At 38.9% G+C, this 15,194-nt stretch overlaps 2 protein-coding genes across 2 annotated transcripts; both read left to right on the forward strand.

Moving 5' to 3' along the window:
• Positions 1–1,650: 1,650 nt before the first annotated feature.
• Positions 1,651–7,089, forward strand: LOC311249823 (sialoadhesin-like; the record flags this gene model as incomplete). The annotated part of the gene is made up of 7 exons (XM_084341139.1): positions 1,651–1,678; positions 1,945–2,316; positions 2,561–2,866; positions 2,981–3,229; positions 4,808–4,886; positions 4,997–5,033; positions 6,430–7,089. 7 exons carry the CDS (start codon positions 1,651–1,653, stop codon positions 6,481–6,483), a joined length of 1,125 nt encoding a protein of 374 aa, XP_084197265.1. The 3' UTR covers positions 6,484–7,089.
• A 1,888-nt stretch (positions 7,090–8,977) lies between these two features.
• LOC311249824 (sialic acid-binding Ig-like lectin 12) lies at positions 8,978–12,914 on the forward strand (the record flags this gene model as incomplete). Its single annotated transcript, XM_084341140.1, has 7 exons — positions 8,978–9,005; positions 9,276–9,650; positions 9,911–10,216; positions 10,329–10,577; positions 10,740–10,821; positions 11,097–11,136; positions 12,675–12,914. 7 exons carry the CDS (start codon positions 8,978–8,980, stop codon positions 12,912–12,914), a joined length of 1,320 nt encoding a protein of 439 aa, XP_084197266.1.
• Between the last annotated feature and the right edge of the window lie 2,280 nt (positions 12,915–15,194).

Consider the following 15,194-nt stretch of genomic DNA (forward strand, 5'->3'; position numbering starts at 1 on the left):
TACCAAAACTCTGTGAGGCCAACATGTATAAAACAGACTTTGACTCGTCTTCTGTTGTTGACACTTCAGAAGAAGTTGAGGCATGAGGTAAACACTGACCAGGACTGAATACACTGAGTTTGATCTTTGAAAACTGAGACTTCTTCTAGGCCTGCATCACTTTTGTTACTGTTTCCACTGTTAACCATGGGTTTCTGTAATAATGCCTCTTTCTATGAGTGCAGAAAGGGTCTATTTCTTCTTCATTTTTTCATTTTTCTTTTTCCTGCAAGTTTGAATAACATAACAACAAATACTGTACAGCTTCAACAACAATCTGTGTAACACTGGGCTATATTATGGCACCTTTTCATGTATTTTTTAAATAAATCCGTTGTGTGCTGGTGTTCCTTTGTATGTAAAATACATTTTGAAACACTTCTAATTAGATTTTTGAAATCACGAGGCAGTTTCTCACCTTTTCTCTCCTTTCTTATCCAATACAAGTTTGTATAAGGACATTTCTGCTTGTAATTCCCTAAACTACAAAAACACATGCAAAAAATAAGAAGCTATACAGACTAATTAATGAAAAATCAAGTCAGAGAAACAAGCAGTTCATGGTGGAGTGTTGAGGATAAGCTCAGAAGTCAGTGCAGACACTTCACCGATATCACTGATGCTCAGTAAATAAGAACTAATGATATCGTGGATGGTTTTAATCACCAGCTGGAGAGCCTTCCTGTCCTGGACCGTGCACAAGTGATGTCAGTGTGTGATGTTTCCTGTCAGACAGATCACAAACTGTCAAAGTTGATGAGAACTCAGCTAGGAACTGAACGATAAAGTAGATACAAAGATAAAGTTGTAATGTACAAATAAAAGCCTGAGAAGGCAGGAAAACATTTTCATCAGTGCAATCGTGTTGAGCAGCAGTTACAAATGACCCACAGTGACTGTGCACAAGTCAACAATATCATTGTGGATGTTACATGTGAACGAAGTGAAAGTTAATGTTTTGAATGATTTAATTATCTTCATCATTTATCAATATTATCATATTTATTACAGCATTGATGCACATGTAAAGATTTGACATCATACAGACTTGCAGGGAGTCATGTGAGTAAAAATACTGACAGGATATCAGCAGGAAAGGAGATAAATTCTTGTGTACGTGTGAAATAAAAACCAGGTCATGGATGTTGCGTGGTCTTTGGTCAATAAGGAGGAAGTAGACGTGGTTTTAATTGCAGCAGCTAAACAGGGAAGCTGATAGTGGTTGTCATTGCAGTCCTGTGTGTGAATATGGTGACAGCAACAGTGACAGAGTGACCCACAGTGGCTGCGCACAAGTCAGCGACATCACTGTGGTTCTTACATGTGAAATGACATGTTTTAAATACTTTAAATATTATTATAATTAGTAAATATTATCATAATATTATTGTTTTACACATATGTAAAAATTTGACATCATACAGAGTCACAGTGAGTCATGTGGGTAAAAATACTCAGAGGATATCAGCAGGAAAGGAGAAACACGGTATAAAAAAAGGGGCATAAATTCATAAAGGGGGAAGTCGATGTGGTTTTGATTACAACAGCTTAACAGGGAAGCTGATGATGAGTGTCATTTCAGTCCTGTGTGTGAATATGGTGACAGCCAACATGTTGCTGAGCCTCTTCTTTCTCTCAGGTGAGCTGTTTGTTCTCTCACTTTTATTTGGAGACATTACTTGAATCATTGGAGTGTTTGTGTCACTGGGTTTGGTCACCACCGGGGGTCAGGCTTGTGTGGGATTAAGTGGAGATTGTTATCTGCTTCTTGTAGATCAACAAAAATTGTACAATGAACAGACTGTATGAGGCCATGATGCAAAATATTACTGCAGAAGTATATTTAGTCTTTCTCTTTATGGAGACTGTTTTTAACATTTTGTTAATTAACATTCTGGTTTACAGGTGCTTTGGCTGATTGTCCTGAGCAGGCAGGCCTCTTCATTACTGCACCAAAGAAGATGGAAGCACTGAGTGGATCTTGTTTGCAAATCCCATGTAACTTTAGACCTGAGCCAGAACAAGAGTTTGACAGCAGCAGAGAAATCTCTGGAGTGTGGATGAAGAGTACCCCCAGTCTAAACAATGTGATTTTCCATAGTAACAAGAAAGATAACATCTATCCAATGAAGATAACTGGAAACCTGAGAGAGAGAAACTGCACCACTTTATTTTCCAGTTTAATCACAAATTACACAAACACATACTACTTCAGAATTGAGAACGACCCATTCAAGGCAACAGCTATTTGTGATCCTCTTCTGATAACAGTTAAAGGTAAGAGAGTTTTGTTTCTGTCAGTCAGTCTATAATGTTATTGTTCAGAATAAAAAGGGAAATCAGTTACACTTGAATACATTTTAATTCTGTTGTGTCATTACTGTTTGACATTAAATGTTCACATTATGGAGGAAATTGTGTGATTGTAAGATTCTGTTTCAGCTTTGGCATTTAAAAACACAAATTAATGAATTTAACATGATTTCCTTGATTTTTTTATGTGTTTGATTTGAACCCACAGATTCTCCTCGTCGCCCCACAATTGAGATCTCAGGTGATCTGAAGGAGAAGGAGTCTGTCACTATAACCTGCTCAGCTTTCACTCCCTGTCCACACTCCCCTCCTAAACTCACCTGGAGTCTCCAACAAGACTCTCACAACAAAATAGAGGAAAACACAGATGGGACCTTTGCAACTAAAATCCAGGAGACCATCACTCTGTCAGACCAACATGATGGATACAACATCAGCTGTTCTGCCACATATCCTGTGAATGAAGGACAAGATGTCAAGACAGCAGAGGAGACAAAGACTCTCAGTGTTTCATGTAAGACAACCAGAGTTTGTTATTGGATCCTGTCAGCACATGATACAAATAAAGGATCTTATTCAGGCTCTGATGTTACTCTCATATCTCACATCTCTGTCACATTTTCCTCAGATGCTCCTAAAGACACCTCAGTGTCCATCAGTGCATCAACAGGTAGCTGGGTGAACCTGACCTGCTCCAGCAGAGCCAAGCCTCCCGTCAGCAGCTTCACCTGGTTCAGGAACAGTAAAGATGGACCAATGAATGTAGCTGAAGGACACTTTTACAGCTTTAATGCGACATGTGGAGGAGATTATTACTGTGTGGCCACAAATGATCTCGGTAACCAGACGTCGTCACAGATCCATTTGAATGTTGCAGGTAAATGTAGAACTGGACTGAATCTGCTCATTTAATCGAACCTGCTCTCCTTTGTTTTAGTTCCCTGTAAAGTACCACAACAGACTTGTTACATGTCTACATTCAACCTTGGTTTTCTTTTAGCCACTGAGTTTTACTGTACTTTTCTTTTTGATGAACAGAGAACTCTGTAATATGGGGTTGGCATAATGTTGTCACAGCTCAAGACTTAAACAGCAAGCACCATGAACCTGAACTTGACTGTGAAATTTTTTCATTGCTATTAAAAGCACTCATTTGTGAACAGACTTAGAAAAAAGGGAAGTCTCATGTGGCGACTGTCTGTCAGTCATTCACATTTATCATTATTAAAGGCTAAATTCTACAAAAATGTAGAAATATCCAAATGAATTTTAATGTCTCATGATGAAGCTGACTGAATTTAATATAAAAGGCTCACATTTGAATCTATGGTACAAACTGTACTGTACTGAATTGTTTAATTTAAAACATGTGTTTGATTTGAACCCACAGATTCTCCTCGTTGCCCCAGAATTGAGATCTCAGGTGATCTGAAGGAGAAGGAGTCTGTCACTATAACCTGCTCAGCTTTCACTCCCTGTCCACACTCCCCTCCTAAACTCACCTGGAGTCTCCAACAAGACTCTCACAACAAAATAGAGGAAAACACAGATGGGACCTTTACAACTAAAATCCAGGAGACCATCACTCTGTCAGACCAACATGATGGATACAACATCAGCTGTTCTGCCACATATCCTGTGAATGAAGGAGAAGATGTCAAGACAGCAGAGGAGACAAAGACTCTCAGTGTTTCATGTAAGACAACCAGAGTTTGTTATTGGATCCTGTCAGCACATGATCAAAATGAAGGATCTTATTCAGGCTCTGATGTTACTCTCATATCTCACATCTCTGTCACATTTTCCTCAGATGCTCCTAAAGACACCTCAGTGTCCATCAGTGCATCAGCAGGTAGCTGGTTGAACCTGACCTGCTCCAGCAGAGCCAAGCCTCCCGTCAGCAGCTTCACCTGGTTCAGGAACAGTAAAGATGGACCAATGAATGTAGCTGAAGGACACTCTTACAGCTTTGATGTGACAGATGGAGGAGATTATTACTGTGTGGCTACAAATGATCTCGGTAACCAGACGTCATCACAGATCCATTTGAATGTTGCAGGTAAATGTAGAACTGGACTGAATCTGCTCATTTTAATTCATGCTTGTTTCTTCTTTCCTGCTTCTGCATTGCTTCTTTGTTTGTTTATTAATTTGTTTAATTACCCTGTACTGCATTTTTTATGAAATCATTGTAGAGTAATAAACTTCTACTTGGAGAGAAAAGATCTGCTCAGCATCTCGTGGTGGCTGGAGAGCATTTATTGTTGAATACAGTTTGTTCTGTTAATGAAATTCAGCTTTGTGAGAACTCAGTCATGGAAAGATGCTCTGAAAACACTTCAGCTGATTCAGTTTGACTCTCAGTGTGTCATGTTAGACATTTTATTTTGGTTAATGAAGTGCTGAAGATCGTGTTTTCCATTAAGGAGAAGGTGACCATGCTGTCTTGTTACAGAGTTTGGGCTTTCTGTCTACGTTACACTGAAGATCCTGGGAGTCATAATGCTCTGCAGTACAATCGTCATCTTTGAGTGGTGAGACCAACTTTTCTATGATGTGATCATTTCCAGCTACAGACTTATTGTTCTCTTTAAACTGTTTCACTTGTATTCATGTTTATTTATTCCATCTCCTTTTCTTTCAGCTGGTTCAGATCAAGATGCTGCAACAAACCAGTGAAGGTAAGCTACTAGATGAGGACAGGTACATTATTCTGTCAACAGTAAACTGTCTTCATTTCATTAAGGAGAGCTAATCTCACTTTATATTAGACTTTGATTTACCAAGACAAGCTCAAGGTGCTGCTGGCATTTCTCTTTCAGCTGCATTAAACTCACTGCAGAGCACCAACACCTCTGTCTCTCTCTCTCTCTCTCTCTCTCTCTGTCTCTCTCTCTGTCTCAACCTCACCTGTCGAGCAGTGACCACACGTTCTGTTTTCTTTTGGTTGCCATGATTTTTTGTGTCTTCCTGTTTGGATTGTCAGTTTGTGGTCACTGAGCCTGTACTTGGTGAGGATCTGTCTCTGCTTTCTATCTCTGACAGTGGAGATATTCTGCTGATTCATCATCTCTTTTAGGGCTAGATAACATTCTGATCTACTTTGGCTTTTAGTTTCTTCTTTCCAATGTTCCAGATAGATTTCTTTACATTGTGTTATAATTTGCTTTTCTCTGATTCGTGTTTGGAGAGCAGTGTTGTTGTGAGGCTGGTCAGACTGTGTCTGAGAGGGGGCAGTTAGCCTCAGTACCAACTGACTTAGGGGACTCTTTTCTGGGCTCAGCTCTTGAGTTTGGAGGGCTTTGGAGTGGAGGGTGTCTCGGGGGCTGTATTTCAGGTAAAAAAGTTGAGCGTTGTCTTTTGAATGTTAATTATCAGTGGGTATCTGCCTAATTCTGCTCTACATGCATTTGTTGGTGTGTTTCTGTGTACGTGTAAAATGTGTCTGCAGAATTCTGCATGTAAAGACTGTTGGATGTTTGTCCCATAGCTCTGATGACTGAGTGGACCCCATACTTCACTACCGTACAGCGCAATGGGCTGGATGACACTATCAAATATTTTAAGCCAGATTTTGACTGGAATTTGGAAATTATAAAATGTTTTCTTAATTGCATGTAGGGCTTTACGAGCTTTTTCTTTTAGTGCATTCACTGCCATGTTGAAACTCCCTGATGCTGTAATGGTTATACCAAGGTAGGTATAACTCATGCTATGTTCAATGATATGATTATTTATGTTAAATTGGTGTTTGTTCTCCTGACATCTGGGGCGTTCTTGAAAGATCATGACATTAGTTTTCTTCATGTTTACTGCCAGGGCCCAGTTCTGACAGTACTTTTCTACTATGTCCAGCTGCTGCTGCAGTCCTTGTTCAGTAGGAGACAGTAGAACAAGGTCATCAGCACAAAGCAGAGACTTCACCTCTCTATCTAGGAGAGAGAGGCCAGGAGCAGCACATTGATCTAACGCAACAGCAAGTTCATTTATATACACATTAAATGAAGTCGGACTCTCTCTCTCTCTCTCTCTCTCTCTCTCTGTCTCTCTCTGTCTCTCTCTCTGTCTCTCTCTCAGGACACAGATGAAGCAGACTATGTCAACAGAGTGATTGAGATTCAAGCATCATGAAGGAGAAGAGGAAGACGTCATGTTCACCATAAATGGAATATTTCTCTGTTTCATCATTAGTTTGTGTAAGATTCAGCTGATTTATTGCATTTTTATGTTCATTCTTTCTCTTGGGCTGAATGGTGTTTTCTGATGTGCAACAACATGATTATGTGAAACATTTTAGATAATTAAGAGGCAGAAAGTGTGAAGGAGTTGTGTTTATTCTAACAGCTTGTTTTAATGTAGCAATGAATCATAGTAATGATCATATGTATGTAAAATCTATCTACAAAGTTACTGTAGCTGCCACAGAGGTAACAGAGGTCATGTCCTCATGTTTTGGAGTCCCCTGATGTGAAGTTTACCTTCTATGACTAACAGTTACACTTTTTAAGGATCCTCAAAGGTCTTTATTAATAATTAGTTTATATTACAGATGCAGTTGATAGTTACATGTTTGCTTTATTTACCTTGTGTGTAATTATTAAGTATCCAGGACTGATATAATGAAATAAATGATAAAGTATCATGTGTTAGTGAGGGTTTGAAGATTTGATTTGAAATATTTGGATGATTGTTAATGCAGATCAATCAGTGCTGTTTTAATGTTTATGTTTCTCTGTGCTGCAGGAATGACTTTAATAAAATATGAACTTCTGGCTCTGAGTCTGTCTGAGCTCTGATTAGCAGTGAGCTTTTTGTACTTTAAGTCATGACTGGTTCATACACCACCAGCTGGTCATGGCGACACTTTGAACTGCTCCTGTTCACAACTCCTCTGATCTAAATTCATCACCAGTCACCACCACCACAAACATGAACAGTGATGCAGATTGTTGTGTTTGTGTCGAAGCTTTTAGATTTATAGTTTGTGTCAAAATCATCTGATATCTTCAAAAAAGGCTGCATATCTCAACATAACAGCCAACATAAAGGTCATATCATTACTAAAGACAAAAGAAATAGTATGATTTGTTAGTTCCCTGTTGCTGAAAATAGAAATCTCATTATTATTATTATTATTATTATTATTATTATTATTATTATTATCATTGTTATTTTTATTATTATTATTATTACAGTAGAAGCATGTTTTGTTTCTTCAGTCACTGTCAGTAAGGACATGGATTAATTATTAAAGTATAATTGTAGATCCGTGTAGCTTTAAAATTACAATTTCTGCTTAAAGTAGACAGCATCCATGCTTTGCCACCGGGGAACTTCCGAACTATCTCAGTGACTTCAGCCCAGGTGATAAATGTATCAACCTCTGAGTCCCCAGCCTCTGCTTCCTCTATGGAAGGCGTGTCAGTGGGATTGAGGAGATCCTCGAAGTATTCCTTGGCCTGCTGGTACCCGTCAGCTGCCTCAGGAGTCCCCGAGCCAACCTGGCTCGATAGGACTCCTTCTTCAGCTTGACAGCATCCCTTACTTTCGGTGTCCACCACCGGGTTCGGAGATTGCCTCCACGACAGGCACCGGACACCTTACGGCCACAGCTTCGAACAGCCGCGTCAACAATGGAAGCGGAGAACAAGGTCCATTCGGACTCAATGTCTCCAGCCTCCCTCGGGATCTGGTCAAAGATCACATGGAAACTATTAAGGATTGCTCCAGATAATCATAATCACTTTACTTTCAATAATATTAAGGTCACAGTGTAATCCAGCAGCATCAAAGCTTATTGTTAACCATAATCAGTATTTAGATTTATGTCATTTAACTGATGAATCTAGAAATCATCGTCATCAACAGTGAATCTAGAAAAATGCATGATATATTGACATTCACATTAAGGATAATTGCATTAGTTCACTGATGAACCCAATTTAAAACCTCTCATCTCTCCACAAGAACCAAACTACTTGTAATAGAACACACTCTATATTTTACTTGTCAACATTTTATATCTACTGTTCACTTGAATCAAACCTACACGTGATCAAGAAGTTAAAATGTTATTAATATAATATGTGCTACAAAAGAAGATGCAAGATGCTGCGGTGAGTTTCGTCTCATCTGCATTCTGATTAGCTGAAGACTTCCTCACTCACAGCGTGTGAACAGGAAGGATGAAACCTTCTCTTATTTCTGCAGTATTTTAGTTGCGTAAAACAAGAAGTCTGTTTGCTTTAATATCACAAAGTCTGAGCGGGGACATCTGTTACTGGGTCTGTTGCTGTTCTGCTGACATTCTTCTCTGTTTTAGCTGCAGGATCGTTTGGTAAGGTCAAATGTTACTGCTTTTTATATTTAAACTTTATAATATCAAAAACGTACTCACTTTGAATTCATATTCAAACTGTTTTCAGAGCAACTCTGCAGATATTTTTCATCACTACACACACAACACTTGGTGGCAAGTTCCTGGTTTGAATGTTTGACTTTGAGGTTGAAACAACATGAATGATTTGTTTAAAGATGTTTTGATTAAAATATTGAAACGTTTTTCTTTCGAATCCAGGTGATGAGTGTCATGTCAGTCCTGTGTGTGAATATGGTGACAGCCAACATGTGGCTGAGCCTCTTCTTTCTCTCAGGTGAGCTGTTTGTTCTCTCACTTTTATTTGGAGACATTACTTGAATCATTGGAGTGTTTGTGTCACTGGGTTTGGTCACCACCGGGGGTCAGGCTTGTGTGGGATTAAGTGGAGATTGTTATCTGCTTCTTGTAAACCGATAAAATTACCATTAACAGACTGTACAATGAAAACGGCTATAATGTAAAATATTACTGCTGAAGTATGTTTTGTCTTTCTCTGAATGAAGATTGTTTGAAACATTTTGTTTATCATGATTCTGGTTCACAGGTGCTTTGGCTGCTTGTCCTGATGATTCAGCCCTCTTCATCACTGCACCAAAGAAGATGGAAGCACTGAGTGGATCTTGTTTGCAAATCCCATGTTACTTTAGACCTAAACCAGAGCAAGAGTTTGACAGCAGCAGAGAAATCTTTGGAGTGTGGATTAAAAGTAATCCCTACCAACAAAACAATGTGATTTTCCACAGTAAGAACAAAGATAACACCTATCCAATGAAAATAACTGGAAACCTGAGTGAGAAAAACTGCACCACTTTATTTTCCAGTTTAATCACAAGTTACACAAACACATACTACTTCAGAATTGAGAACGAACCATTCAAGGCAACAGCTATTTGTGATCCTCTTCTAATAACAGTTAAAGGTAAGAGAGTTTTGTTTCTGTCAGTCAGTCTATAATGTTATTGTTCAGAATAAAAAAGGAAATCAGTTACACTTGAATACATTTTATTTCTGAAGTGTCATTACAATTTGACATTAAATGGTCACATTATGGAGGAAATTGTGTGACTGTAATATTCTTTTTAAGCTTTGGCATTTAAGAACTTTTAATGAAAAAGTTAATTAATGAATTTAAAATGATTTCTTTGATTATTTAAATGTGTGTTTGATTTGAACCCACAGATTCTCCTGGTCGCCCCAGAATTGAGATCTCAGGTGATCTGAAGGAGAAGGAGTCTGTCACTATAACCTGCTCAGCTTTCACTCCCTGTCCACACTCCCCTCCTAAACTCACCTGGAGTCTCCAACAAGACTCTCACAACAAAATAGAGGAAAACACAGATGGGACCTTTACAACTAAAATCCAGGAGACCATCACTCTGTCAGACCAACATGATGGATACAACATCAGCTGTTCTGCCACATATCCTGTGAATGAAGGACAAGATGTCAAGACAGCAGAGGAGACAAAGACTCTCAGTGTTTCATGTAAGACGACCAGAGTTTGTTATTGGATCCTGTCAGCACATGATACAAATAAAGGATCTTATTCAGGCTCTGATGTTACTCTCATATCTCACATCTGTCACATTTTCCTCAGATGCTCCTAAAAACACCTCAGTGTCCATCAGTGCATCAGCAGGTAGCTGGGTGAACCTGACCTGCTCCAGCAGAGCCAAGCCTCCCGTCAGCAGCTTCACCTGGTTCAGGATCAGTAAAGATGGACCAATGAATGTATCTGAAGGACACTTTTACAGCTTTGATGCGACAGATGGTGGAGATTGTTACTGTGTGGCCACAAATGATCTCGGTAACCAGACGTCGCCACAGATCCATTTGAATGTTGCAGGTAAATGTAGAACTGGACTGAATCTGCTAATTTAATCTAACCTGCTCTCCTTTGTTTTAGTTCCCTGTAAAGTACCACAACAGACTTGTTACATGTCTACATTCAACCTTGGTTTTCTTTCAGTCACTGAGTTTTACTGTCCTTTTCTTTTCTGATGAACAGAGAACTCTGAACAGAGAATATGGGGTCCAGTTCTTGGAGGGATTATTGTCATCATACTCATCTGCCTTGCAGTCTGTGTTTGGTGAGTATCACAAACATACGTTCATGGTGAGGGTATGGATGAAGATGTGATGTCTGTTTTGTTCATTTCTGCACAAACAGATTCCTCACGTTTACATTTTTTGCACTGTTTAAAGTGACCGGCTCTGAAACTCTAAGAAAAGGGAACAAACAAAGAAGTTGTTCTGTGACTTAATTTCAACAAAACTTTTTTTTTTAATTCCACTGATACACATCCAAAACTGTCTGCTTCAGTCATTAGTCCTTGTTATTCTGACAGCTCTCTATTGCTTCCAGGTGTTTTAAATTGAAACATCAAACTCCACAACAGACTCAGGTGAGTAAATACTTAACTTCTTTGTACAGTAGTGAACTGTTTGTTGTGAGTATTTGCATCTGTTCACAGTGATTGTGTCTTCTGTGTGAAAGTAGACAATCTTTGACAGGTTACTGAGTGGGTTAAATATTAAGAAACACAACAAATGGGACAAAACAATCTGTAAGCAACACAGTGGTTGGACAATGTTAAGCAATCACCCTCTAAAACTGTAAAACAGACACAGTAGACAATTTATGTTTGTTGCAAATTGGTTTAATCTGTTAACAGCACAGTAGCTAAAAGCAAAGCTCTGGTGGTGAATAGTTGGTTCAAACCATTTTTTGCTCGTCTTTAGTCTTTTTATTGTAGACTAGTTCTTGAATCAACCAAATAATAACGTTAAGTCTTTCCTCCTAATTGTGAAATCTAACTAATGAAAATGAATGAATTAATTAAGTTATATTAGTTTATTTACTTTATTTTCTTGTGCCTGTCCAAATTTGACGGATAAGGAGTCTCATTATACAGTGTGTCTGAGATCGATGACACGCAGTAATGGCGAACCGACCCAGTGTGAACGGATAAGCCGGCGGCGCGGAGCAGGGGTGTGTCGGTCTGATGGTGTTCACTGTCTGATAACTGAACAGGTCCATCACTCAACAAAATAGAGAAATGTCCCACAAAGCAACCTTACAGGACCAAACAACAGTAACGTAGTAACTCGTGTCTTTGGCCACTTATATGAGGAAAAAAATACGTGAAGTTTCTGTCCGACCGACTCTTCGTCATATTTTGCGCGAAAAACAGCGTCTGTCCCCGGCATAAAACTTTCACTCACCAAGTGTTTGTCGCGGTGATTCAGCCCTTCCGACCGAGACTTTGTGAACTTTCCCCCAGAAAACAGCCTCCCTCCCCGCGAGTGACAGAGTCAGACAGCGTCCTGTTGACTGATGGCGATTATGTAATTATGTAATTTAGAGAAAAACGTAACTTGAGTGAGTGCCAGTCAGCAGGGCCGCAGTGAAGCTTTGGGGGAGGGACTGAATTGCGCATGATCGTCTCTTTCAGAAAATCTCTCGGCTTACTGTACAACAAAAAATGCCAAATAAATCGTTTCAATTCGATTATATTTGTTTGGAGATCATTTGACCCAAAAATCGAAATCACTATCAAAATTCGATTGATTGCACAGCCCTAGAGTCTATCTGCTGTTTGGTTGAATAGTAGTGGCCCAAGAGTCAAACCCTGGGGGACTCCTTCACCCAGATTAATGATCACTGCAAAACAGGATCGCCATGTTCACGAAAACTAGTGAGGATTGCTCCAGATAATCATAATCACTTTACTTTCAATCATATTAAAGGTCACCATGTAATACAGCAGCATCAAAGCTAATTGTTACCCATAATCAGTATTTAGATTTATGTCATTTAACACCATTACCAGTGCTGTGCTGTGGTCAGAACCCAGATTCAAATTTGTTGAAAAAGCCATTTAGTAAACTTTAGTATGAAAGGATCCAGCTCACAACATTTCTTGTTTGATTCAATTTTCAGAGTCAAATCTACGACGAGCTGGCTCTTCAAATACCAGACAGAATAACAGAAGAAAACATCCACTATGGAGAGATCGACTTCACCAAGCGCAGACCTGAACCGTCCTCTGACTCAGCGCAGGACAGTGGACAGCAGCAGGACACAGTGTATGCACAGGTCAATGTGTCCAAGCCAGCAAACACCTCAAGACAGACTGCTGACGGTCCAGAGGATCTCTACGCTCAAGTGAAGAAAAAATGAGTATTGTTTTGAGATCATATTTGGCTTGGATTCATAATATAGATTCATTTTTTACGTATGCAAAATGTTTTATGTCAGTTAATGCAAAAAAGACACTGGAGCCTAGACAAGAAAATGTCATCTTCACTGCCTAAAGTTAGATAAAGGGAAGCTCAAAACCTCCACACCCTGCAGCTCAGATAGTGTAGTATATCGTTGAGTAGTTTATCAATTAAATCCTGATATAAACTGTAAGTGCTGGCTGGCTGCAGACACCTCAACGTTAGAAGTTATTTAATTTCATTTACACATTTTGTATTTCAAGATCAAAAGTAAAAGTAAATTGCATATATTTACATGTAAGTACTGTATATACTGTATAATATGAGTTATTACATCTGAAATTCAGCATTTTAATGATTATCATATTCAGATTTTTCTGTTTTTTTATTCTAATAAAATAAATACATTATAACTGCGCGACTTGCTCTGCTGCAGCATGCACTCTTTAAGTAACTAGTAACTAAAGGTTACTTGTAGAAAGTACAAGTGGAGAGGAACTATAAGCTAGCAGAAAGTGGAAATACTCAAGTAGTACCTCAAAATAGTAGTCAAGTAAAGTACTTAAGTTAATGTACTTAGTTTCATTCCATCACTGTTTAAAACTAGTCAAGAGCATCGATAAGACACTTGAACTTACAATTAATTACAAGTCACATCTATAATGTTTTATGACTGTTAATATCGAGCAACAACCTAAAGGAAACTGCAGTTACAAAACTAAACGTGAAGATTGAAGAGCATTTCATTGCAAATTCCTCCTAATGTGAAATACGTCTTTCTGCCTGGAGGGCAGATGTTCTCTAATGTTTCTTTATGGAGGAGAACATAGAAACAAATTCAGCTCTGTGTGTAGTTGGGTTGTTTTTAGGCACCTTCTCATAGAAACATTATTCTTCTTCCCCTCGCTGGTGTTTCTTTGTGTGCAAAAATATATATTCAAAAGTGACAAAAAAGAGAGTCTAAGATATTTAAGATGAAGCGCTTTTATCACTTATCCTGTCATTTGTGTTTGTATATGGACGACTGAAGAGTTCAAAGCATTTCATGGTTGATGAATTAAAGTGTGTAAAAGAGAAGTGGTGGATGGTAAACTGAGGATGTCGTGTGCAAAATAAACCACTTAGACACTTAATGTTTCTGTTCATCTTCATTATGATCTGACACAAACACAGAACACTTTTTACAGCTGTGTGCTGCAACAAGTGAACAAATCTGCTTCTTTTTTCAAATCTTACTCCTGATGTGCATTTATTTGTTTGGTTGTATTTTGACAAAACCACAACAGGATTGGTCGCCTGATCCAACAGCAGGAGCCTCACCAGCTCTGTCTGTTGCCTCGATCAGTGTTTTTCCTTTGGCTCTGTGAACTGTACATTTGTTTAAACATCACTATTGTATTATAGTCTCATGGTGATGCAGCATTCAAAGCATTGCAGAGCAGCAGTGAGAAAAAATCAAAACGAGTTACCAGAACTCTGTGGTCTCGTCTTTGGGGTTGAGTAAGTTGAGGCATTAGGTGTGAGGTAGCAGTACTATATATATATATATAACTTAGATGAAAGAGGCCTGTGTCTACATGCTGAAGGGAAGTGGTGGGATGTAAAGTGCTAAAGTTATAACAGAGCTCTGAGTAAAACCTGAGAAGTAAACAGGGAAGTTGGTTTGCTGCTTCTGTCTACAAGTCCTCCACACAGCTCTCTGCAGCTAAATGTCTTCATCATGTGCTCCACAACTGTGTTCATTGTCCAAGTATTGACTATTTATTCCTATTGAGAAGCATCTCTGCATAAAGGCCCAGTTTAAAACAAGACAAGGTCGCACTCAGGAATATTAATGAGCTCATTTAATCACCTGTCTGGAGGGACGCACAATGTTTTCAGCCATCTTGCCTTCATCAGTGTGTACTAACCTGTGTGTACTACCTTTTTAAGGGTGCCAGGTCAGTTAAATCACTGACTCCACCCAGAGTGAAACACATTAACACTCAAAGTCAGTCATTGCTGAGCCATGAAACTCAGTAGAAGTAGTTTCTGTCAGGGTATTTCCCAAAGATAGATGTGGTCATTTTCTTCTGCGTTCGTGATCATTTTGACATCTAGAAAGTGTTTGGAATCAACGCTCTGATCTGTTGAGGAAGACGGTACATGAATTTAAATATGAGAAAGACCTTGAAAGCTCCTCTTCATTGCCTGACCACATCATGAAAATATCATCAATGAATCTGGAAGAATGCTCGAT

This window comes from Pagrus pagrus (genome assembly GCF_965226575.1).
Source record: "Pagrus pagrus genome assembly, chromosome: 20".
NCBI lineage: Eukaryota > Metazoa > Chordata > Actinopteri > Spariformes > Sparidae > Pagrus > Pagrus pagrus.